At 37.4% G+C, this 26,757-nt stretch overlaps 2 protein-coding genes across 2 annotated transcripts; one reads left to right on the forward strand and one right to left on the reverse strand.

Moving 5' to 3' along the window:
* The first annotated feature begins 1,432 nt into the window (after window positions 1-1,432).
* pdp1 (pyruvate dehydrogenase phosphatase catalytic subunit 1) lies at window positions 1,433-7,593 on the forward strand. The gene is made up of 2 exons (XM_081389210.1): window positions 1,433-1,598; window positions 4,123-7,593. Exon 2 carries the CDS (start codon window positions 4,150-4,152, stop codon window positions 5,707-5,709), a length of 1,560 nt encoding a protein of 519 aa, XP_081245336.1. The 5' UTR covers window positions 1,433-1,598; window positions 4,123-4,149; the 3' UTR covers window positions 5,710-7,593.
* Window positions 7,594-13,219: 5,626 nt separating this feature from the next.
* On the reverse strand, window positions 13,220-22,023 carry cdh17 (cadherin 17, LI cadherin (liver-intestine); the record flags this gene model as incomplete). The annotated part of the gene is made up of 18 exons (XM_081388362.1): window positions 13,220-13,994; window positions 14,080-14,196; window positions 14,302-14,412; window positions 15,263-15,481; window positions 15,574-15,704; window positions 16,622-16,866; window positions 16,957-17,148; window positions 17,257-17,333; window positions 17,414-17,629; window positions 18,083-18,230; window positions 18,400-18,528; window positions 18,741-18,934; window positions 19,941-20,099; window positions 20,205-20,363; window positions 20,483-20,621; window positions 21,118-21,255; window positions 21,397-21,492; window positions 21,979-22,023. The coding sequence occupies 18 exons, from the start codon at window positions 22,021-22,023 to the stop codon at window positions 13,906-13,908; spliced, it is 2,604 nt and encodes an 867-aa protein (XP_081244488.1). The 3' UTR covers window positions 13,220-13,905.
* Between the last annotated feature and the right edge of the window lie 4,734 nt (window positions 22,024-26,757).

Genomic DNA, 26,757 nt, shown 5'->3' on the forward strand with positions numbered 1-26,757 from the left:
GACTTTCTTGGTTTTCTAGAACTGCTGAAAACATTCTTTACAGACACTGACTATTACAGAATAACAGGAAAACTGAATATTTCACAGCACACGTAAGATCTTCCACAGATACTGTTTTCACAGAATCCATTCTCAATTTTCTAATATTTAAAATGATCCAAATCCCTTTTTTTTTAAATAATGTCTTCAGTTCCCCACCAACAGCTTTTCCGTTTTTTTCTGATACTTCCTGGAGTTTCTGAATACCCAGATTGGGTTAACCTTGGATTTACCTGTCATTAGACTCTAACAAACACTTAAGTATTTGTGCATCTAATAATCATCTCCTGAAAAGGAGAGCAGAATCTAGTATTCCAATCCAATATCACACACCGATAAAGAAGCATTTTAGCAGTTAGGATTTTCATGTGTATATACAGTAGGCTTATTAAGCATATTTGCATAAAATACTATAATTCAGGGATTGTAAGACAAGTGTATTCTCTGTAAATAATTTAATTTCCCCCCTGATTCACTTTTTTAATTTATTACACAAAATAATTTTTGTGTAGATTTTGTTTTTATTGATGCTTTTGTGTAAATAGTGTATTGCATTGGTGTTTTATTTCCTTTTGTTAGGAGTTTAGAAAACTCTTCATTAAATACATAGTGCGCCCAAAAATTTAAATGTTGTTATAATATTCTCACCCTCATGTTGTTCCAAACCTGTATTAGTTTCTTTCTTCTGCTGAATACAAAAAGATATTTTGAAGAATGCAAATAATCAAACAGTTGACAGCACCCATTGACTTCCATAGTAGGAAAAAATACTATGAAAGTCAACTAAACATTCTTCAAAATATCTGCTTCAACATTCAAAAGTTCTTCAAAAGTTTTGCCTACTATATGGGAAGTATGCGATTTCAGATGCGGCCTTTTCTTCATTGGGTCTCCTGACAACTAAAATTATAAGAATGCTTCTATAACAGGGCAATACAAATATCACTTTTTTAAAAGAGTGGTCACCCAAAAGTGGCTCACTTTGAGAAAATACCCTTGTGATTTACAGGTCTAGGCAACATAATTTATTGGCAAATCACCAGCATATATATTTACTTGTTTGGTGTGGGTTAAAAATCAGGTTTTGCAAGTATAAAGGTCATTATACTTTCTATTTAGAAGATATGCCTGAACACAACAATTTCTTAGAATAAACAAACACTTTTCCCATTTGTTCCTTTCAAACAAAGACTGATTGAAAATCAAATAACCTAGACATTGCGTGCACTGAAAGGCCTCTAGCCCTCTACCTTCGGTCTCAAGTGATATTTTCTCCAGAATTGGGTGCAGGTGAGATTTAGAAAAAAAAAATCTTGTTAGAGCCTATTTTTGTCTTAATTATAATATCTACCGGAAAAGGAAGGTTTGGTTAAGCGCAGCTAGCTACACCTCTGATGACGAATCATCTACGTAAGTGAACCAATCATCTTGTCCGGGCGGTGTGGGCTGGAGGCGAACTAGACCCGCAGGATGCGGGCGGGGTGAACAGTGCATATTATGAACAAATGTAGCCTAATCTAGCATAGACCACGAACTCAGTCACCCACTAATATCCTCAGGTAAGATTACTCATCTTTTGTTTTGTGGTAATGAGTTGCGCATGCAGTTCGTACGATGATAGTATGCTATGATTTCCAAACAGCGTATTTCAGACGCATTAGCGTTTGATATCTGTTCACGATACAGTCACGCAGTAAAATATGGGGTTTGCAGTACAATACAAACCTTGTGCTATCTGAAAATTTTTTCACTTTAAATACATGGACATTTTATCAGATTAAGCTTCTCTGCGATTATTTCTATTTATGTTCGCATGCTCAAATGTAAACATGGCAACTTAGTAGCGAGTAGTCTCTGTTGGGTGATGTGGACGGGGCGAAGTAGCCTACTCAACTGAGCCTTTTCCTTTTCTTTTTTCAAATGTCGATTTATCTGGAGATTGTAAATTAAAATCGGTGTAACGTTGGATATACTGATTATATGGTATGGTGCATGTAAGTTGCTTCGTAGTATTAGCTCGTTCTGCATGTAAGTTGAAACCTTAGAGCGCGTGTGCTGTTTTTAGAGTAGGTTATGGAACTTTTATTTTAACCTTCTGTGTCCATTTTGCTGATAACTTTTGTGCACTGTATGTGTACTGTGCTTGCAAAAGGGTGTGCCATATTTTGAGAGGGAGAAAACAACCAATAAAACACAGACCTGCAACACAATAAGGTTGACCGTACTCAGCCGGATCTGTGCTGTATCCAGATCAGATAATGGACCTGCGCCTAGACACGACCACAACGCAGCCCTGAAGTTTCAACTAGACTATCCCCTGAAGGCCTCATCGAAACACAAGGGCGTAGATTTGGTTTGAACATTGGGGGGGTTGAAGTTTGGGTTCTGCATATTTTTCATGTGATCATGGTATACATATTGAGGGGGTTGTAATGCATAGATTTAAATATTGGGGGGGTTATCTCCCCCCTAACCCCCCCACAAATTACGCCCCTGTCGAAACAACAAAAGTTTTTCCACTGTACAGATGAAAGGAGATCAAAATTATTCCTGTTCACATGTAGGCTATCCGCAGAAACAACTATAAACGCTGTATGTCAGCCAAGTAATTTGCAATGTCACTTTGTAAAGAAAGACTATGCACCCATGCATTCAAATGTGCATGTCTTTAGACCAGACACGTAATACGCATGTGCATGTCTTCGCCGTTTTCATAGATTCACGTTTTTGAAGTTTACACGGAGATAAGAAACGCTATCGCTTTCAAAACCCATTTAAAAAAGTGCACTTTGAAACCTAGCCCTACTTCAAAGTTTGCATTCTCAGGCCACCAAAATGCCATTGTGGTGTAAATGAACTGCCAGAGCGCATTTAAAAGTTTTCAGTTGAAAACGGTGTTGTGTAAGCGGCCCCTAAGATGACTAATGATTTTTACAACGGAAATAAATCAATTAAAAACTTAAGCTAGACAATGACTTTCTTTAAGAGCTGCTGTAAAGCCAAAACAATCGTTTTCTTTATTGTTGTTTACAGAACTATCATTGTCATTAATTTCCTATTATCACTGTAAAGCTGCTTTGAAACAATCTGTACTGTAAAAAGCTCTGTATAAATGAAGGTGACTTGATTTGACTAATTATACAGACATGTGAATATTAAAATATGAGTTGAGGGCACCTTGATGCATTTTAAAAATATAATCCTATATGACAACAAACTCACAAGAACGAGGGAGAAACGCGGAAGAACATTTAAAAGGTTAAATAATATTTTCATTACATTTACAAGCACTACAGTCTCTGAACAAACGACACACGTCAGTTTAACACAGAAAGAAAAAAGGCATAGGCCTAGTTACTTTTTTGTCTATTGTTCTTTGAATATTCGGTGTATCTGTATACATCTGTGTATCTACTTCTGCGTATCAGAATTCATCATGCCATCACGTTCACGATCAGACGTACTGCTGTATCAGTATTCTTATTTGCACATAATAGTCTGAAGAAGTCGTCATTAAATATGTGCGCATACACTCTGCTGGTTCATGTTTAGAGCACTGCTAGAGTATATAAAATATGTCCAAAAAAACTTGAAACATACTTACTCCAGTCCGTAAATGATCTATGATCCGTGTTGTTAATCTCATCACGGCATTTCGTCTATTAAATATTGTTACAGTCATTATTTGTGCTTTTAGTGTTTTCAGTGATGTGCAGCCTGTACATATCTGTTCACATCTCTTGCAACACTTATCTCTTTATGTAATGGCTAAATGTTACAGGGGCCAGTAATAGGCCAGTGGGACAGTCAATGTGTCCAATGCCAAGAATGTAGCATGGGACTTTAAATAGCCTTGGGTCACTCTCCCATCCTGAACGTAATGGATTTTCCATGCCTTGACCTTAGCCTTGACTTATTCAATGAGAATAATCTTCTGACGACTACAGTAATTTTAATTGTTTTTACATCAAGACTAAAGAACTTGATGATCATGGCATCCTGACTATCGAGACTTGAAATCCAGGCAAGTGTAAAATCTGAGTTTTGTTTAATTTTTGTAATTGTGCTGTGGTTTTCCTGCAGGTTCTTTGAGGGTAAGGTCAAATCATCATGGCTGCTACCTCCCAGGTGTTCAGGGTCATCCATGGCAGGAGATTTGGTCAAATCCTGGTGCCAGCTATAAAATGCCAAAACTGCAGGCTGTCGTCTCATCCCTGCACCAATGCAACTCAGCCACATGGTTTTGTTCAAAGATGGCGGCACCAGTCACGGGGATACAGGACCTCACCTGCAAGGAACACCTACTACCTGACCCCACCTCAGGTTAACAGCATCCTAAAGGCAAATGAGTACAACTTCAAAGTTCCTGAGTTTGATGGCAAGAACCTTAGTTCAGTCATGGGCTTTGACAGCAACCAGTTACCGGCGAACGCACCCATTGAGGATAGGAGAAGTGCAGCGACGTGCTTGCAGACGCGCGGCATGCTTTACGGAGTATTCGATGGCCACGCAGGCTGCGCTTGTGCTCAGGCGCTCAGCGAGCGGCTCTTTTACTACATTGCTGTTTCGTTGCTGCCGCATGAGACGTTGATAGAGCTGGAGAACGCGGTGGAGAATGGACGACCTGTTCACCCAATTCTGCAGTGGCACAAGCATCCCAACGACTACTTCAGCAAGGAAGCCTCACGGCTCTACTTTTCCAGTTTGCGCACGTACTGGCAGGAGCTTCTGGACCTGAGCGTTCCTGGGGAGCAACCTGATGTTGCCGAAGCTCTTGTGAGTGCCTTTAAAAGGTTGGACAATGACATGTCCCTCGAAGCACAGGTTGGCGACCCAAATGCGTTCTTGCACTACTGGATGCTTCGTGTGGCATTTTCAGGCGCTACCGCATGCGTTGCACACATCGATGGTAATGAGATGCATATCGCCAACACTGGAGATGGCCGTGCAGTCCTGGGCGTGCAAGAACCCGATGGCTCTTTTTCTGCCTTGACACTCTCCAATGACCACAACGCGCAGAACGAATCCGAGGTGCAGCGCGTGCGGTCCGAGCACCCGCTTTCCGAGGCCAAGACTGTGGTGAAGCAGGATCGTCTCTTGGGGTTACTCATGCCGTTCCGCGCTTTCGGAGACGTTAAATTCAAGTGGAGCATCGAGCTGCAGCGCCGTGTTCTTGAGTCCGGACCGGACCAGCTCCATGAGAATGAGCATGCCAAATTCATCCCACCCAACTACCACACGCCACCCTACCTTACGGCGGCACCGGAGGTGACACGACACCGCCTTCGTCCACAGGATCGTTTCCTGGTGCTGGGCTCGGACGGGCTGTGGGAAACGCTACACAGGCAGGAGGTGGTGAGGATTGTGGGTGAACATCTCACTGGAGTGCACCAGCAGCAGCCAGTCAGTGTTGGTGGCTTTAAGGTGACCCTGGGTCAGATGCAGGGATTGTTGCAGGAAAGGAAGGCTCGCATCTCCTCCACCTTCGAGGACCAGAATGCAGCTACACACCTGATTCGGCACGCGGTGGGGAGTAATGAGTTTGGATTGGTGGACCATGAGAGGTTGTCAAAGACTTTAAGCTTGCCAGAGGAATTAGCTCGCATGTACAGGGATGATATCACTATCATTATAGTGCAGTTTAACCCACACGTCATAGGCGGACAGTAAAAGCGGACCGACTCTTTCGTCCACACGCTTTGTTATATATCTTGTGCACAATCTTATCGTTGTAATATCAGCACAGCAAAATGTTACCTATACCAATGGAATGTATTACATATTCAATGTTCATTTTTATTTTCACATATACATGGCAGCTGCCTTAAAGGGAAATCTCAATATCTCATTCAGGTGAGTGGTGTTGATTCCCAATGTTACATGTGGAATGAAGCCAAACAGAAAAAGTTATGCTGAGCCCACCACAGACCCGCTATCATGATTAAACAGTCAAAATGCAAAACAAAACCATAAATTAAGACTGGAAATCTCATATCTAGTGAAATTTACTAATGTAGGTTTAGCAGATTTTGCACTGAGGAGAGACTTTAAATAGTGAGAATGAGTGTAGTGTGCCAAAATGAGCTTTTATGTTAAATGCTTTTAACTTTTGAATGAATGGAAAAGGAAAGTAAAACAAATGTCATTTAAAAATGAGTTTGAAAGAAAGAGAATATCAAACCAAATAGGTCCATAAAACTTTTACATTAGAATGCTCTGCAACTGAGAAATGTTGAATAATGAGAAGATAGTTCACCCAAAAAATGTAATTGTCATTAGTTACTCACCGTCATGTCATTCCAAACCTGTTTGACAAAAACGAGATATTTAAAAAATGCTCCAGTGACAGTCGGTGTTATTTTGGACACATTGACTTACAAAATGATTTTTTTTTTTCACGCTGTGCAGATGGAAAATGAAGTCATACAGGTTTGAAATGACATGAGGGTGAGTAGATGATGACGTTTTAATTCAGTTGCTAATGCAGTGACAAATGTTTTTCAGATTCTTTCATTTTCTAAGTGCTTTATGTTAGTACCATTTGCAGTCTTTATTTGACTTAGTTCTCTTTTTTTTTAACAGCATGCCTTTTAATAGATGCAGCTTTTAATGAAGTACATCTTTAAGTTCAACCAAATTATATTCCCATTACTGTAAAAATCCTGATAAAGAGGTCTGCTTAATATTTTTTTACCTGTAAATGGAATCAGAAGTTGGCCATTTTATGGTTTGTACAGTATGGCAAACGTTCCATACATGTGTAACGTAATAAGAGACATACTTGTCACTGCTAATAACATAAAGATTCTCTTTGTTACTTTCACATACTTCAGTTCCCTCTGACCGTGAGTCTTTATTTATAATGCTGCTGGCCATTGCTGAAATTCTGTTTACTGAGGTGTGGAGGTTCTCTGAAAGGTGAGGGACGGGTATTTAAAGAAACAGGTTAATGACACAACAAACCCTTCTTGTAAGATGCATAAACACACCTGTATGCTTACACTGCTGTGGGGAAATCTGAACCTGAACAATTTGCTTTATGGATTGTGTTTCCAAGTAATTGAGTTGATATGCGTTTTTTTTCCAGGTGTCACAACATTTTTTCAAGTGATTACTGGCCCCCGTGTAGAGATTAGAACTTGAGTTCAATGTTATATTTTTGGTCCGAGGGTTATTGAACAAGGTTAAAACCATAACTCTGTGTGATTGTACTTTCTTGCCTGTATGTTCTCATCTCTTGCACAAGAACACAGCGGATTACCACATGAAATGTTTTGAATGATAGTCAATCAGCAATCAGTGTTAAGTAATACCGTTACAAAAGTATAGGCTTGCTAAAGTGTAAATGGAGACTGCTTTATATTGGAATTACTTAATACTTGAAGTAAAGTATGCTGCGGTTTAAGTTTGAAATGTTCAGTATATTTAACAATATTTTGCAGCATGTCACAATTTAACAATATTATACTACTATGTGCTGGTGCATAGGCATGGCTTGTGCGAGTACTCCTGCTTTTTGTATTTAAAATGTTTTAATAAAAATGCTATAACCTATTATTGTCAAATTCTAGTATTTTGTTGAAATTAGTGCATGCAGTGTAAAAGTTTCGGTTTCTAAGCTGAACATAATCCAAACAGATCAAGGTGACTTTTGTTGCCAGAGGTTGCATTTCATTCTAGGAATGTACATTTATTTAGTATGAATGATTGAACTTTGTGTCTTTTTGGAAGGCTGTCCAAACAGAGCAGTTGGTTCAGGGACACTGGTCAAGTCATCATGGTGTCAGATCACAGTTTCTAGTTTGGCAAACTTTAAGTAGGGCAGTCTATCATAAGGCTCTGTCATGACATGGCAATTCTGAAACTTTAGATGTCAAGAGTTTAGTGTGTTCTAGGACATGCATATCTGCATAGTATTTAATGGGCCTAACCCAAATACCTACCAAGGCTTCTGAATTTTCAGCAGCCATTACTCAAGTCCTCAGTGTCACATGATCCTTCAGAAATCATTCAGATATGCTGATTTGGTGCTTTAAAAAAACATTATGCTGCTTAATATTTCATTTCATGATTCTTTAAAGAACTGTCTGGGGAGAAAAAAAAGATTACTGACCCCAAACTTTTGAACTTTGATTTATGAATATGGTAGGCCTATTATACACATTATTCTGGGCAAGACTTAGTTATAAAATGTTACAGGGGATCCCTGCTCCATATCTTTATCCACAAAGGGGTCATTGACCCAACGGAAAAAAACAGTAAACAATCTCACTTTCATTCTGACATTATTTGAGTCAGGAAGAGGAGTCTTTGCATTTGCAAAACTCAATAAAGATATCCAAAAAGTTTGCAGACACAATCTTGATTCCAGCAGCAGAAATCGAGGGAAATAATTCTGTATAAAAAAATAATGGAAATAAAGAAACGAGGAATCGTGCTATTTGCATATTGTCAAATTCTCCACCTGGGGGCGCCAATGGCCAACAATTGCATAATAATGCCTGGTGCGCCAATGAAATAGGCTATCAAAACCGACGTGAAATATTCTACACTATAGTTTCTATCTGAAATATAATGCTCGTGTCGTATGGTTTTTGTTTTTATACTATCTAATGTGTGCGTTCATTACTTGTATATATCGTGTGGAGATTGAAATGATGATTGACAAATAGAGGCTGCTGGTCTGCATGTAACGTTACGTGTACAATTGACCGACTGAAGTAAAATAATGACGTTGACGCAGATTATGTTGCTTATTTTACTCTTTCAAAACGGTTCTTCTTATCTGAATGCAGCAAAGCAAACGAGAGACTATATAAATAACTTTGAGCAAACTCATATAGCAGCTATGTCGTGAAAGTTTGACCATTTGTGTGGACGACTGGTAGGCCTATACGAGTCTGGAAAATAGGTCGGTGGTCAAATTCAAACAGCGGATAGATAGATTTGTATGGATGTTGTTTAAATTGTTTAATTGTGTTGTTTTTTGATAAGTAGTGTTGTAGAAGCAGGTTTAATATTCATATGTATTCATGTTTTTTTCGACAGAGAGCCCAGATTGTCTGCAGAGAGATAGGTCTGCTAGCTGCTAACGTTACTGTTAGCATGATGATTCATTCTCACGCCAGATATCATCCTCACTCGTCTGTTCCTCTGACTCATTCTCTCAATCAGAAACTGGTTAGGATTGGACATTTATTTAAATACCCTTACCCTGTTTCACAGACAAGGCTTAAGCCTAGTAGTCCCAGACTAAAATGCATGTTAGAACTGTCTGAACTGAAAGCAACTTGCCCTCTCTGTGAAACCAGGCCTAAGATTTAAAAATGAGATTTCTACATTCCAACAGTAATAACACAGACACACACATATACACACACAGCCTCACTTCACATTTTTGCTTAATCCATTTGAAGTGTATGAACAAACACCAGACAACTAAGCATAACATTCAGAAATAAATGTAGATTTGTTTAACCCAGTTTAATTATGTAATTACACATGGTATAAATAGTTATTCCTGTTGTTAGCTGGACCAGACTATGTTGAAAGATAAACATAAAAATCTTGGCTATGAGTGGAGAAAAAGACCAAACCTCCACCAACTGCATGTCAGTTAAAGTGTAGAGGACAATGGAGTCAGAAAGTATATATTGAATGTATGCATTTTTAGCTCATTAATGGTGGTAAAATAGCCTATAAACGCATACTCTGGTCTTTTATGATTTCCTTTTAATAGTTTTAAGGTCAAAGGTGCTTCAGCATTACAGAAATGTCATTATTTTTAGACTAAACTTTCAAATGATGATCATAATCCTGTGCTTGTCCTTTATAACCTTCCAAAATTCTCTATGGCCTTATTAAAGGAGAACTCCGGTCAATTTTGTGTAAATTTGGAGTGCTGTCAGTACAGAGAACAACGACAACAACTACTGTGGACTTCCACCGAAAACAGGAAGTAAATACAGGTATGTGCGCTGGCTGAATTAACATCACTTTTATTCATATCTTTCATATCTACTGCAGTCAGATTCACCGCGTTCACTCTAAAATAAATTGCCCTAAACTAAAATAAAACTAAATAAACTAAAATCACTCACATGGCTGTGCACTTGTAATGACACATCAAGGATGTTAAGAGGCTAAAAGCTGGTTTAAAACTTGCCCCATTTAAGTCAACAGGGTGCACATTTTAAAAAGAGGATAACACGGTGTAGGCAACACCGATTTTTGTCGTTTTTCTCTGTACTAACAGCTCTCCAAATTTACACAAAAATGAGCTCAATGTTAAAATTGACCGGAGTTCTCCTTTAATTTAACATTAAAGGTGTGTGGTTAAATTGATACAGCTGTTAGCGTGTTGATATCTATTTAATGAATACTGAAAATCCTTGCGATATTTATTATGAATGTTATCTTTCTAACTGTTAGAAAACAATTCCATTTGACAGGGCTACTGTCATTCATAGAGATTTGTTGCCTTATTGAAAAAAGCGCACATGCTTTTATTAGTTTTGGTCATACAGGACTTACCAGTCTATTCATACTCCCCTGGTAATATAATGAATTTAATACCTTGCTTAATTGCACAGTGCTCATAGATGGTTGTGTTGCACTGAGCAGCTGAAGTGGGAAGCGTGTGCATGTGCTCTCGCTGCACGTTGAGTGCTCGGTAAGCCTGTGAATGAATGTGTGCAGATGGGGTGGTCTGTATTACTGGTGAGTTAGTGCTGAGCTACAGATGGGAGGGTCAGTTGACACTGTTATGATTTTAATGTATTCTCAATTTGGCTCTGCTTCTCATAACAGTTGTTTTGTTCACTCTTTGGCAGAGGACCATCCAAACTGCCTAAAAGATGCACGTGTTGTAAGAATAGGAATCAGCTCCTATTTTATTGTTTCTATGATGTTGGCTGATGACAACACGTGTTATGTGGGAGGGACAGAGTCAGAAGTTGAGATTATAATCAGATGGCTAGGCAAAAAAGAGCATAGGAACGAGGTAGACATCTATCTACCAATGAATCATTCATCCATCCGTCCATCTATTTTTCAGCCGCAGGCAAGGTCAAGAGAGAAGTGCTGCTCATCTGTCAATCCATCTGATCATCCTTGGCTGTGTAAGCTAGTGGCAAAGCCAGTGAAAGTGTGGAGATCTGAGTCTAGTCTAGATTGACAACAACCAAACTGAACGGTGCTGTGAAACACATGAGAGAGAGATTAATGTAAATTGCTTTGTCCTAAATTGAATTTGAATTGAATTTTAGTGTCAGTAGACTAACCGTTAACAGTTAAGTATGTTTTGTGATAAGGACCGGCTGACTGTAGGGGAGTGCAGGCAGACATCCCAACCTGCAAAAGTTCATTTCAGGGAGGTACCCCCCAGAGAAAAAACAATCACATGTCTGGTACAAATATGTGGTTTTGTTTCATTAATACAATGTATACTTTTCTCTTTCTTTACCCTGAAAGAACGGTAGTGAAATGTGACAACATGCCCCATAGGGCAACATGTAAATGAAGAAACACATTCAGAGCTGAACACAACAACCCCCCCCCCCCCCCCCCCCCCCCAATGTCACGCATTGTAATTTAAACCTATTAGTCTAGTGTCTTCTGCTAGTTAGCTACAAATTAATAACTATTCACACTGCCTACTAGATTGGAGATTAAAATAATAGCAGATTTGTTTCATTTTAAATAAAAATATATATATTTACTTATTTTCAAATAAATGTTAAGTGATATCTTCCAAAGATTTTTACATTTTGAAAAAAAAAAAATTCTTTATCACTCTTGTGGTTGTTCCTTGCTCTCCCCTACATTATCCCATTATCTCATTACAGGGCTACTCCACAAATAAATAAATAAGTGGCCATTAAATATTGATATGAGTTTATTTTGCCTGTATATTATCTTAAAGGTTCTCTTAGCGGAATGTATAGCCTTGCAACAAAGTGAGTACCAAAACAACTTCCTCTGAGGGTGATTTTCACTACAGTCGACAACTAAGAAGGCGCCAGTTATTACGTTTGAAGGAAACGATAAAGTGTGAGTCAGCTGAGCTCTTTGTGTGATATGAGAGACACGAGGAAAATAACTGGTTCAGGATGAGCGGGCTAATGTTGCCACGGTCGACGGTGAATACTTCTGAATAATGCAGCGAGTGACCAATCAAAATCACGTATTACAAAGAGCCCTGAGGCCCTTTAAACTGAGCCTGTTTAAATGTCTATTCAGGCAACAAAACCCATTAGGCCTAACGTCTGTTTTCCATAGTATCTGGACACGTGTAAATAAACTTATTTTGGCTTGCTGAGGATTAAAAGACAGGTTTTTTACTTCAGATTGTTGGTGACTGAAGTGCAGGTTAACTGCACTTTTAACACTCTTTGTATTGAGTCCTAAAGCTTAGAAAAATTGTTTAAATTATATTTTAATCATACTGTGTTTTCTCAATTCCCCAAGTTGATAATGTAAACACACAACTCTCCCCTCTCTTCACTAGTTGTCACCCATGACACTAGAGTGCAGGAAGACAAGTAGCTCTGTGTGTGTCTGAGTCCAAAAATGGACACAGAACCCCCACCGGATGAGCTCTGGCTAATATCAAACATAAGGTATAACCATGTTTTTTTACTATTAGGCTACTGCGTGACACACTCCTCCGAGTCCGACCTCTCACTCAAACTATCTCAGTGAGTTCATTTTCTTTTGTTTTTGTGTTTGTTATGGAACATTGCTAAGAGATGGACACGTATGAAAGTTATAGATCAGCATGAAGAGATACAGACTAGTAATACAGACAGAGAATTTACGAGAGTGAGTTTTAGGCATCTCTGGTTTGTTTGATTTGTATCTGGTATGTTACAATATCTTTTTGACAGTAACATCTGTCTCTTTCAAGACCTGCGATGTATGATAAAACCTTATAGAAACATACAGGACATATAATTACATTAGAATTGTATAAGATTTGATCTTAGACACTAGACTTTACTTATTACAATTATTTACTCTTGAAGATTAAAAATAACCTTTATGCTTAAAAGCTATATCTTGCATTATCTTGTCAATTTTTGGTTTTATATTACTATTGCTTTAATATAATCTACAGTACATGTTAACGTTTAAATGTAGGACAATTGTGGATTTATATTTAAAAAAAAAAAAACATTTTACTATAAGATCAAAGTATTACTTTATTTACAGAATGAACAATTTCGTTTTTTCAGTCAAATATGCAAACAAGCAAAAATGTTGCCATTCTGTGATTTTTGTACCTTCTTCAATAATGGAATTATACTGCAGAACCTGACCTTGGACCTTCACACAAACATGCTTTAGAACAGAAGTCAAAAACAAAAATTTCTATCACATGGAAAGATTTTAACACATTTGAGCTGATTCTTGGATAATGGGGAATAAATATAAGAATTAGGTTTTTTATAGGTTTAATCCATATGAAATATGACAACATATACTCATGTCTCAAAGTACTCTACTGTACCAAAAATATATCACAAATTCCCAGAATACACCTGGTTTTGTGTTCCCTTTAAACACTAGGGGAAAATATATATATCTACTATATAAAGGGGAAAAAATAAAATATGTAAGTTTAGGTCAAATATTTAGAACTTTTAAATATAAAATAATTAATAAAACTGCCAGGCCACATGGCAAATAAGTTACTGTTAAAACTGTCAGATGATGCAAATCTTGAACATGGATATTTAATGATAATAAACCACTTATCATTCAAAATAAAGGTGTGTGTGTGTGTGTGTGTGTTGAGGGTCGTGGATGTCAGTTTGCTTGGGTTGTGTACTGAATAATGTTTGTAGTTGGCATGTCGTCTCGACTCTAGAGCATTGCTTTAGTCTCTCCACCTTCTGCTGCTCTCGTCTGATCCTTCTTCTTGATTCGGTACATAACAATGACCATAGACAGAACTGGAAAAAAAATTCAAACTCAGTTTGCTTCTTTTAATGTTTAAATATTAACAATGCAAAATTAGTTCCAACGTATCAGTCTTACCGATAAAGCCGAATATTCCTGCCAGTATGCCGATGGTGCTGCCCATGCCCAGCTTCCAGCTGTGAGCTTCTGGCTCCATGTAACAGTAGCCCAATTTAGTGCAGTTACATATACGCACTAAGAGAAAGAAATCTCAGCTTAGATGTCATACCATGCTAAAGTGCGAGCCTATTAGTGAGTTGAATGTTATATATGAAATACAGAGAGAAAAAATAAGTTTACCATCAAACTTTTGAGTGATACCCATCCCAGCATTGTCTTTGATGTTGATGGGAACACTGACGTTCTGATCACTTGAGGGCTTCTTCTTCAGAATCAGCTTCGCTGAGGTTCCTGCAGGCACCCGAACATGTTTACACAGTTACAGCAGTAAATCAATTAAATGCAGGAGTCATATAGAAGGGCTTTTCACACTTAAAATAGTGAACGCTGGGTCATTTTAATCCCTGGGTAAACAGAATCCCGGGTTATCTTGCTTCACGTTTCACGTTGCAACTAATTTAACAACTAATGGGGGTTAACAATTAATCCTGGGAATTCATAAGCTAATGTTTCACACTGTACAATCCTAAACCTTGGGTTAACATCCTTGTTCACATTTACAGTGTCAGTTTTATTGATTGGATGAATGCAGTACGCGACCAGTTTACATAAAGGCTCTTGCATTGCGCATCCTCATATTATATATTGCTGACTGAAGTTCATACTGAATGGACCTTTCAAACTATAAATGTAAGAATGAAACGGTCTCTTCTTTAGTCGCCATGTTTTCTGTGACCATTTGACATTTTTCCACTCAAACGCTGAAATATAGTCTGCTGTTTATACAACAGTATAAACTTTGGTTGCCTGTCCAAAGCAAGTGAATATGAAGCATGCGTTGGCTGTTGGTTGCTAAGCATCTAGCCGTAACATTCTAACACAGCTTTGTTTCTCACTGTACATATTTGGTACCACAGTGCGGGGTTAACACCACAAAAGGGGTGCTAACCCTTCTCCGGAATCTGGACCAGGGTTTTAAAACTCTGGGTAAAAAGCGATGCTAACCCTGCTTCTAATTTAAAATTGTGAAACGTCCCTTAACCCAGAGTTAAAAGCAGGGTTTAGAACTATGATAACCACAGTGTGAAAAGTGCTTTAGCCTGTTGTTTTAGGGTTAGGGTTAAACTAAAAGTCTGCTCACCATCCACAGGTTTGATCTCAAAGTTTGGTGACTTGCGGCTAATTGAGAAAGTGAAAGGCTCTCCATAGGGGTCGCTATCCTTATCTACAGCAGTGAGTGTCAAGGGGGTCATGTCCTGCATGCAGATGAAGTTCTGTTTCCACTGAAGTTTGGGGTAGTTGTCGTTCACGTCCAGAAGATGAATATTCACCTTCATCTTACCCTCCTGCTTGTCTCCCTCTGAAAGGAACCGAAATAGATTGTAATATTTACCAAATGTCACTGGCCTGGAGAGACATGATGCATCGGTGCTCTCTCTGGTGTGTTCTCACCTGTCTCATAAGCGATGACTGTGAGAGTGATCTGCTCCACCGTCTCTCTGTCCAGAGCAGCTTTAGTCTTCAGCTCACCAGAGTCAGCGTCCAGCTCCAACCAATTAAGTTCATCGCCTTCCATCTTTAACCTGACAAACAGAACATTCAAAAGCAGGAATTACATAAAAGCATTAAAAAAATGCTAATTATTACTAACAGGAGGTATCATACAAGAGAGCTGTTTTAAATAACATAGAGTGGAGGTGAAAAATCTCAGACCACTAAATAAATAGCCTAAACTAAAATCAAAAAGAAGAAAAAACATTTAAGAGTATGCACTATTTCTAGGCCACTAATTAAATATGCAAAGTTGTGACATTGGTCATGTGAACAAAATGTCAGATTATCTTCCATTGAAACACAAGATGCTTTTTAGGATTATCTCAAATCATGCTGGAGAACATGATCACCAAGTTCTACACAAACTTGTAAAATTCATGCTAATAATTTGGATTTTTTTTTTTTTTTATTAAATTATAAAAATGCTAAATATAATTATCCAATTAAATGTGGTCTCTGACATTTGTATCTCCATTGTATGTCAAACTACCAATAAACCTGACAAATATTATCATAAAATTCCCTTCTTTAGCACAAACAAATCTAGCTTTAAATTCTAGTTCTAGATTTGTTTTTATCTAGAGCAAAAGATCAGAGTATTCCTTAAGGAAAATCCTTTAAATTCAAAAGTAATGTTCTATTCTATATCCAGTTCTAAGTAACCAAGGTACACTTTTACCAGCATAGACATAATTATTAATCTTTTTTCTTTTCAGATATTATTGGTCCACCACTAGGCTTGGGATTATATGTGTTGTTCAGTTCTCTTGCTTTTATAAGTTTGCAAATATTTTAATAGTTTATAAAATAGTTTATAATAAGTTCTAAATAACACATAACTGCTGGAACATAACTCTCTCTTCGATAATGTTGAGAAGCACTGCGAACAAACAATCTCATCTCATATATGATCTGATTATGTAGGAGACACAATACAAAGCATTACTTGATAGTCTTTCCCTCTGGATCCTTGGCTTCAGCTTTCATTATTACGGTTCCAACCGTGATGTTTTCTGGGACATTGACATTAAGAGTGTCCACTTCAAATACTGGAGGCTCGTCCACGTCCACTAGCTGAATGACAACAACAGCGCTGGCATTTTCATTATATTCCAGTCCTTCGATCAGGGGCTCGGGATTACGGGCATCAATCTGAAGGTTGTAGACGCTCTGGAGCTCGAAATCCAGTGGCTGAAAATCAAGAATATGAAAACGAAGAAATATAAAGGGGACAAAAAGCAGAAATGTACAAAGTTTTTGTAATACGAGTCATCTTGTTACCTGAGCGATGTAGACTCTGCCCGCTCCTGTGGCTTCATCAGTCTCAATGGCCAAGAGGTTATTTGGGTCTCCAGCGGAGATATGATACTCCACCCTAGAGCTTCCTGTTCCTGGGTCATCTGCATCTGTGGCTTTGATAATGAGCAAAGTGGTGCCCACTTCAGCCAGTTCAGGAACACTGTAGGTCCCATACTGCAACAGGGGAAACGTAAATTACAGCAGAGATTTATTAGTCAATAATCCATAGGAAGAGAGAATATAATTGAAGTATTTTAATAGTAAAACAAAATGTATGTATACATCTTTTTTCTCAAAGACAGGGATTTCATTATTGATGTCGATGACCTTGATGATAACTTTACATTCCGTGCTGTAAACTACAAAATAAGTGCAAAAGTTAGGATGCACATTCTTTTTCATAAATGTTCATTTTCAGTTCATTTGAGTTTGCACTTACCTTGATCAGTCACTCTAAAGGTGAGCTCATACTGAGACACCTTATTCCTTTGAAAGTTTTGAATGGCTACTTTGATTTCACCATTTACTTGGTCGATGGTGAACATTTTCTCAGACGGATAGGTAGGTTTCTGGTTAAGGAGTGTGTAGGTTAGGAGTGAGTTCAGTGTGTTCTCTTCATCACTATCATGAGCAGGCAGAACACCAATCGTATTACCTAAAGACATGCATATCATTAAAAATGTCATTGAAGAAAAATGGCAAAGTTAATCATTAAAGAATTATCATCCAGTCTGAGACCACACTGAAAATCTGGGATTCAAAACCTAATTAAAACCTGTAAATAGTTTTAAAACATTTTAAACAAACATTATGATGTAAAATGAATAAATGTTTGAGATTCTGTACTCTTTCTAGACATTTGAATTTTGAAAATGAGGACAAAACAAATACTAAGTTAAGAATTTGTGAAATTTTCCCCAAAATGTTTTATTTTGATTATATAAATTATAAAAAAATGTTATTACTATTTCATATAAACAAATAAAAGCCTTTTCACTATTAGTCCCAGGCTTTTGGACACCTCTGAATGCATTTGGTCAGTTTCTGATGGCACATTCGCCTGATTTGAATTGATGCAATGTGTGTATAAACACTCTCGCTTTATTACCTATGGGCTCATTCTCCTGCACTTCAAACACTGCACCCTCATCACACACAGGAGGGTTATCATTCACATCCTCCACCCGCACAATAATCTCCAAGGGCTTTTCCAGCTCAACGCCATGTTCATCTTCTGCCATGGCCACCAATATGTACTAAACACACACACATAAGTGTTATTCAAGATCAGGCTTAAAATGCAACACTCAGTTTTATACAAAAATGAACAAGGAGTGAAATAGGTTGTAGACCCCTGATGTAGTCTACAAACTGGTATTTACTATTTCTCTATTTCGGTTAAATTTCTCTTGCATTTCTATTTACCATATCTTTCTCCTCTCTGTCCAGGGGACCTGTAGCATAGATCTCTCCATCTCGATTGATGGTGAAGGGGAAGGAAAGTCTTTCTTTCTGTACCAGCCTGTAGAGTGCGGTGGGATCATTGCTACGCACCTATAAAACACACACACACACACACACACACACACACATATGCTTACTCATTTCAATGTAAGATTTGTATTCACTTCAATAAAATAAAATTATATATATATATATATATATATATATATATAAATTTTTTTTTATTATTATTATATGAATAAAAGTTTTAAGTATAGGCACTGCCTACCATAACATAACATTGTTTTTAGATCCAGACTTACTGTGGTAAGATACATAGGGTATCCCTCTTCCAAATTTTCTTTAATGGCAATTGGTACAGGGCTGACCCAGAGGTTTTGAATGATAGCTATGTTGACTCGTGTCGTGCTGCTCAAAGCTTTTGGATCTCCCAAATCTTCTACACGAACAATCAGTACATAGTCTGGATCCATCAGAAGATTCACTTGTCTTCTTTCTGCTCATGCAAAATAAACACTCATTAATTATTATTGATTATTCAACTTACACTGAATTTGATTGGCTGAGTGGTATTCTAAAGGGGGGGGGGGGTATTTAGTGCAGCAGCAACTGTTTAAGCCTCTTTTCTACCATTTTGCAAAAACAATGCCGTTCTTTTTACACTGTGGTGTTGCTAAATTAGGATTAGAATGTATGTTATCTTGGAGATGCGAGAGTTTGCAACAGCATGATATTGTAGGTAAACATTAGAGCGAGCGCACCATTGAGGATGATCAAATAATATAGAAAGATAAACGTTGCCAGAGTAGCTACGAAGGACTTTAAGTTATGTTAGTAGCATGATGTTGATTGGTTTGAGTTGGTAGTGTGTATCTTGAATGGTGAAGTAATCTGGGACAAATCCTGCCTCATTTCTGAGACTGTTGTAATCTGCACTGATGAGGGGCTGAACTGCATGAGCTTAATGACTACGTTCTTCTTTACAGCACGTGGCACGTTCCACACACCAGAGCGAATGTAATCGCAGAAGTGGTCATCCACTGACATTAACACACCAGTTTAATCTGAGTGTGTATGTGAGAGTGCTGTAATCAGCTCCGTTCATTTCAACCTCATTCTGAATGACGTGTCCCAGATGGCAGGTACGATGTCTGCTAAAGAGCGCTTAATCTGGAAAACATCTGTTGTGTACAAACATCTTATAAGCGGTTTTACATACATTCTAAATAATAAACATCTTAAAGACATTTTCTAAATGTCTTTAACATCTGATAGGAAACGTTTTAGAGACGTATTGCAGATGTAAATGCAGACATCAAATAGACGTCTCCGTGATGTACGTGTGCTAGCAGGGGTTCTCTCCAAACCATTTTTACATCTTATTGAAAGGTCTGCGTTATTCATAGTGAAATGCTAGTAAATGAGTCTCTGAGTCTGGCATGATTATAGACACAACTTCAAATAATGCTGTGGTCATCATGCGTGTTTCTGTGTGTTCTCACCAACACGCTCGACGCATGTGTAAAAGGGGTTGTTCTCTAGTGGTATGTTGTTCTTTGGAGTGCAGTAGTCCTCAAACTTTTTCCTCAGGACATCAGGACTGCCATGGACCTCCCCGCGGCTGTATGTTACGGCGGGCCTGGCCTTCAGAGACGCTGCTCCTGCAATACAACAGCAATATATGAAATAACAGTTTGGCATTCAACGAAAAACCACTCACATGCACATGTTTTTCATGTATTTTTGTTCCAGATGTGTTGATGTACCTTGGTCTGTTATAAAGATCTCTCCACTGTCTGGGTTTATCCCAAAGTAAAACATGTTTTCGGGATTGGGGATTTGGTTCACAATGCTGAATTTCAGTTGAGCGTTTACTGTGTTGTGATCATCTGCATCTGATGCAAACACCTGCATGAACGCGAATCCTGCACGCACACAAGATTAAAAGTACAATGAAAAGTAGGTTCATAGAAAGTGATTCAATTGTAAGAGTTTAGAGAATCAGCAAGTTTCAGCATCCAATGATAATGTGTGTGTTTCTCACCTGCAGGTGAATGCTCTTTAACCCTGCCACTGTACTGACTCTCACTAAAGACAGGGACATTGTTGTTGACATCCACAACTTGCAAAACAACAGCGTAAGGCCCATCAACAGTTTCACCCTCTGCTGAACGTGCTTCAATCTGAAGAGAAACACACATATTTAGAATTGTTTGTATTGGAATTAATATTACAGGCCAACATACTTTATATGTCTTGTGGTGTGACGTGCTACACAATTTAAAACTTTACAATTTTTATATATATACATATATTATATACATTTTTTATAATTATTACTTATTTATATAATAAATAAAATAATTTGATATCATTATTATGTGGTTTTATGACCCCATATTAACTGAAAGACTACAAAGGAATATACTCTACTTTTAAAAACTAGTCAAGGTCATGCGTGGATTAAAAATTATGCTAAATAAATGGTGACCAGTTTAAGGACCTAAAGTATAGAATTTCTTTATACATATACTTGAACCCAAAACCCTGTTCCTAAAAATAATCCATGGATGTGTTATACATCAACAATGTGTTATGTGCATACTAGAAACAAACAACGTAGGCATTTTGTGTCTTTTTACAGATCCAGGTGCTTGCATGTTATGTGTAATACATTACATCTAGATGGTGTTTTTTCTCAGGGCTCCATTCCAGAGGATCCTCCAGGTATAGCCAGCCGTCTGAAGAGATACTGATCTTTCCTTCAGTCTCTCCACTTATGTGATATGAAGAGACACCTTCCGATGCAGATGTAAACTGAACAAAGAACAGATTTCTAGAATATTTTCAATGAAAACATTCAAAAATATTACTGACGATAGAAACCATACAGGTTCTAATAAAAATGTCTTGTAGAGACAACTAACCATTCAAACACAAAAACTGAGCCTATAGTACCTGGTAAATGGGATAAGGCACAGGTGTATCCTCTGGCACATCTAAAACTTTATTTTCTAATAGCCCCGTTTTGTCCTCCAGACCTATCCCATGAGCCTGAGAGAGGAAAAAAGGTCTGAAGAATTATGTGAGAATTATGAAGCCATCACCAATATTTTCAACCACACCATATTTTATCAGTTATCAATCTAGACAGTCATGAACAACATTAGTGGCCAGTATTGTTTCTGAGAATGGGATTTCCTTGCAAACACCCTATCTGACCAAACTTCCTAATAAATAACTGAAAAAAGCTGTTTAATTACTATATTGTCTTACTGCAGTAAATAATCCACTAAATTTATCTGTGATGTGAAGGTCGCTGAATATTTGCCCATTTTTGTTGATTATTATTGATGTAGAACAAATCATTTTCCACTGGCTGAATGAATCCAGATTATGCCTGTGTGTTAAGTCTTTGATTAATGGAGTGTGCACGGGAAAAATGGACTTCAGCACAGTTACTCATTTATGGACAGAATAAAAGATTGTAAGGAGACTACAAGGTCACCAAGTTAAAATCCTACTCGCACACACACTTACAATGCTGACGAGAAGGGTCAAGTGTAGCAAACGCGCACCTCTCATCGTCCCGAGCAACAAAACCTGATGGAAGAGATATGAAAACATTGCCTTTAATTGAAAAAACCTTTAGTTACTACAAAAGAAATTATGATGTATAGCAGTGACATTTGTTTGTCAAATAACTATCAGATGGCCATTCCCTGACATGATGGCTCATGCTGTGCAAACTGAGCAATATTAAGGAATACTTTGGAAACACAAGGTGTCAAAAATGGTAATTACCATTTGCTCAGTCAGGAAATAGAACCATCTGCTTCTTTAATGTTAAACTTCAGTCAATGATTATCAGCGAAAAGTACTATTCAACCAGAAGTCCTGAGTAATATTTTAAAACATCACGATTATTTCAGCGTATTAAAAGATGGCTTTTATAGGTGTGTATCCTGGAATTTCCTGTTTTATATTTATTTCCCTCTATTATGAAACTAATTTGTGTATATTTTGTCAGTGGGTCTCATATAGTGGATTTGATGGTGACATCATGGCGGTTGTCCTGTAGTGCAGTGTGTGTGTGTGTGTATGTATGTGTGTGTTTTCATGAATCGCAGCCCATAAAAAGGTTATTTAAAGGGCACTTGGCATTCTGTGGCTGGCGTCCTGTGCCAGACAGCACTGACTAAGAGTGTGTGTCACTGCTGCATCACAGTTTATTACATTTAACAATGTCTGTGCTGACAGTCATTTTACAAAGCCTTTTAAACAAATTAACCATTAAATAATTATGTACATGTGGATCCACACATCTGAGAATAGGAACGGGCCGAACTATATTATACGTTGTTTCAATGTTTGTTTTTTTCTTTTTCTTTTTCTTTCTTTCTTTAGTTCATTATTTCATTATTCTTTACACTTTTGATTGGAACAATTACAAATGTCTGTCAAGCAAAGGGTTTGAAAAATATATTTTTTGTTCAAAAACTGTTCACTATTGTTGTGTGAGGTGTGATTTTTTGAAATTCTCTAGTTTATTGTACATTTTTTACTCATACTTCCTTTATAAACACATTACATGCATTCTTATGTTAGCTTAGGGTTTTCTGAATCCATAGATACCAAACACATGGTGTTCCATCTCCATTACATATGGTCTATAAGCCCAAATGTAAAAATAGAGAAAATGGACCAAAAAAGGGCTTAGTCCCCAGAGTGTTAATACAGGAAGTTGTGAACAGGCGTGTCTATCTAGATAAACAGTAAACAGAATTATCTAGAAATGTTTATCTGATCACACACAATGTGTGTGAACAGAAAACCATCTCTAGATAAATTTGTTTGTTTTAGTTGCAGTTTGAGTCCATCCAAGAGTAGATTAAGCTGTGTCGGCTGTTCTGTACTGAAATATTGTATTGAAATAAGCTGTAAGGTTTAGTGCTTTACTGATACTGGATTTTTATTTCACTTGTATCTGTCAGATCTATTGTGAAAGACAGACACGCCTTGAGACAGATGTGACACAAGGTGACATTGAAGTTAATGTGACCTCTGATAAGCTACTTTTGCATAAACCTCAATCAATACTATACAGATACATGATTGTTTCCTTATATCGTATGTCTACATAAGGAATCAGGACATTCTGATGCAAAGCTGAAATCAATACTCATGCTCTATGTTGTTAGACAGCTGTAAGAATGAGAGTAAAGCAAATGGGAACATTTTCAAACTGAAAGTGATTTCAACCGATACCAGGCAATTCAAACAACATATAAACATTTATTTATCCATTACCGTGAGGTTAGATAGATATAAACAACGGTAAAGTTTTTAGTATCAAGGTATAAGAACAAGGGGCCTTGCCTCCCAGCCAAAGCTTGTGACCTCTGATGACATTCTAACAGTATATGAGATCAAAAAATATCAAAGGCCCACTTGTTCCTCTAGATAGAAAATATGCTCATAAATACGTTCTCACCCAGAATGCAATTCTACAATGCTACAGCAAGTTGCGATAATCTTTAAATGCCCTTCCACATAAGCTGGTCTACACCCTTCTTGAAAGCACTGAGCAAAGTCAAAGATCACAGCCGGTCGTAGCATCGTCACAAGGCAAATGACATATTGGTAACTAAAAATGTATACTTTTATAATCAGCCTAAACTAAAAAGACAACAACTAAGAAGAAATAAAAGGATAAGACGCACAGACCTGTCAGCAGAGCTCCTCTCTTCTCAAAAGACTGAGGTTTCAGTCTTGCAGAGTTTCCTGCTCAAGTCAAAGTTTAACTCTACTTTATTGAGGCTAATGATTATACTGATTCACCATGAAGGGGAGTGGACTGTAAATGTAATATATTTTATGGCACCATGAAGGGGTTTAGTATAGCTTGGTGGATATGTTAATGTGTAAACATCAAGTATTTAATTAAAGTCACCATATTTTTATGGAATATTGCAGTATTTATTATAAATTATTTATCCATTCACTTTTATTTTAACCCATGTGCCTTCAAATGACGTCTTCTCCCATCTCTTCTCTCATGATGCGTTTACTGGTGCGAGGGCGGGACATCCTGTCACTCATATGAGATCACAGCAATAGCACCCAATCAAGTCCCGTCCAACATTTTTTCTTTTTCAAGAAGCCGTTTCACTTGGATATACGTCACAATAGAGAAGAAATGACTATTCAACTTCATGCCGACTTAAAAGGACACACAACAAACACTCATCCGCAATCTCGTCCATGTGACTTCCTCTGTAGTTCAATATTTTCTATGCAAGATGATTAGAACACAGGGGACAAAGCAAAATTCTGAGATCGATATTGAACGAAAAGAGCAAACATCTCTGAGAACAGGCTGTGACAGCTGAAAATCACTGTACATTTACAGACAGCGTAAAGGTCACCTTCTTCACAGCTGTATGTTCACAATCTTGAGTAATACAGGGCTGCAATCTTTGGTCCTTTATCTTTTGACGGACTCTGGCTTGGTTGTTCTCCATGTTTGAATCTCATTTCTTCTGAGACTGAAAATGAAAACATTTGCAAGAACTTCTATTAGTATTCATCAATGACACTTAAAGGGATAGTTCACCTAAAAATAAAACTTCATTTACTCACCCCCATGTCGTTCCAAACCTATGGCTTGCTTTCAAACAAAAAGCCTCAGTGTTTTCTTTATATTACCATGAAAGTCCTTTGTTGTGTTGTACACCATTAATTTTCATTGTATTGACAAAAACAGTTGAAACATTCTATAAAATATATTTTGTGTTCCACAGAAATAAAAAAAATCATTTGATGACTTATAGAATGATTTGAAACAATATGATTAATTATGGTAAGAGTGACAGCTCACTTTTTCTCAGCAACACTTATATAATATAAATGAAAGCAAAATAATACTGTAAGACATTCACTTCTGGGAAATCTATTGTAATGACTTCCAGTAAAAAGTGATTCTTTACATGTAAATGTCTATGGCTAAAGGCACCTTGAGTGGCAGTTACTCAAGAAGTTCCCATGCTTTTCCATTGACTAATTATTATGCAGCCGTATCAGCAAAATGGAGAGAAGGACGAGGGCAAAGATTAAGGTTAGGGATGAAGATATTCACTGCAGGCATCGGTACTAAAACAGAGAAACCTGTTGCTGATAATGTGAACTATTACAATTGGTTGACCACATTTTTCAATAACATTGTAACACTGTTGGTGTTTTTAAAGTTTGCTGACAGGAAATGGCCTCAATACCTGACAATCTGCTAGCCTGCCTCACTCAATGTGTGTACAGCAAGTACACATAAATAAAAAGGCAACACAGCTGAACTGCCTAACTAGCTTCAATCTTACACAGTTTTGACACATACACTGCATTCATAATTATTCAATCTTGTTCACACAGTAGTGATCACACATTTAATGTGTCATTAATTTGCCCTTCTCACCTTTGAAAGGGAAGTAGGAAGAGGAGTGTTTCTGAACAAATGTGTTCCTGTAATACACACATATATTCAACTGGGCTGAAGCTGTAATAAAAATACCGTGCTGTCCACATAATCTGTGAATTATTGTTATATAGAGAGAATTATCTCGCTTTAAAAGTCACTTGCATTATTAATAAATGCTTTCGAAGAATTTTTCATTGTTAGTTCATGTAGTTATCAAATGTTAACAATACCTATTGTCACAATTGTTCTTACTTGATTGGTGACCTAGTGATAGTATCTTTGTGTTATATATATATATATATATATATATATATATATATATATATATAGGCCTATATTTATATTTCCAGCATTAAATTACATAAAAAATCCCAGACTTTCAATATATATTTAAACTTTGGACCCCACTGTATTTTTAATTGTATGCTGGTTGAAAACACACTTAATTGACACTTTAAAACGATCGATTAGGGTAGGCCTACATTTACATGACAACGATGACCTAAAAACGTAAAAGTTTTTTGTTCAGTTTTCACGAACAGACGGCAATGTTGTCAAAACGATCCCCATTCACAAAGGATCCACGAAAATGTCTAAATTCGCTGTATTATGCATGTCAGGCCAGTAGTCGGTGATGTCACTCTGATGTCAATACGCGCCTGGACTGAACACATTATATGCATGACGTCACCCTTTTCACAAATGTGCATTTTCTTTTTTAAAGTTTACATGAAAACAGTATCGTTTTCTAAAAACCTGCACTTTGAAAGCCGTTTTCAAAAGTTTGCATTTTCAGGCCCCCGAAAAGCCAGTGTTGTCTAAATGAACGGCCAAAACACTTTTTTTTT

Source organism: Scardinius erythrophthalmus, assembly GCF_964197995.2.
Source record: "Scardinius erythrophthalmus genome assembly, chromosome: 16".
NCBI lineage: Eukaryota > Metazoa > Chordata > Actinopteri > Cypriniformes > Leuciscidae > Scardinius > Scardinius erythrophthalmus.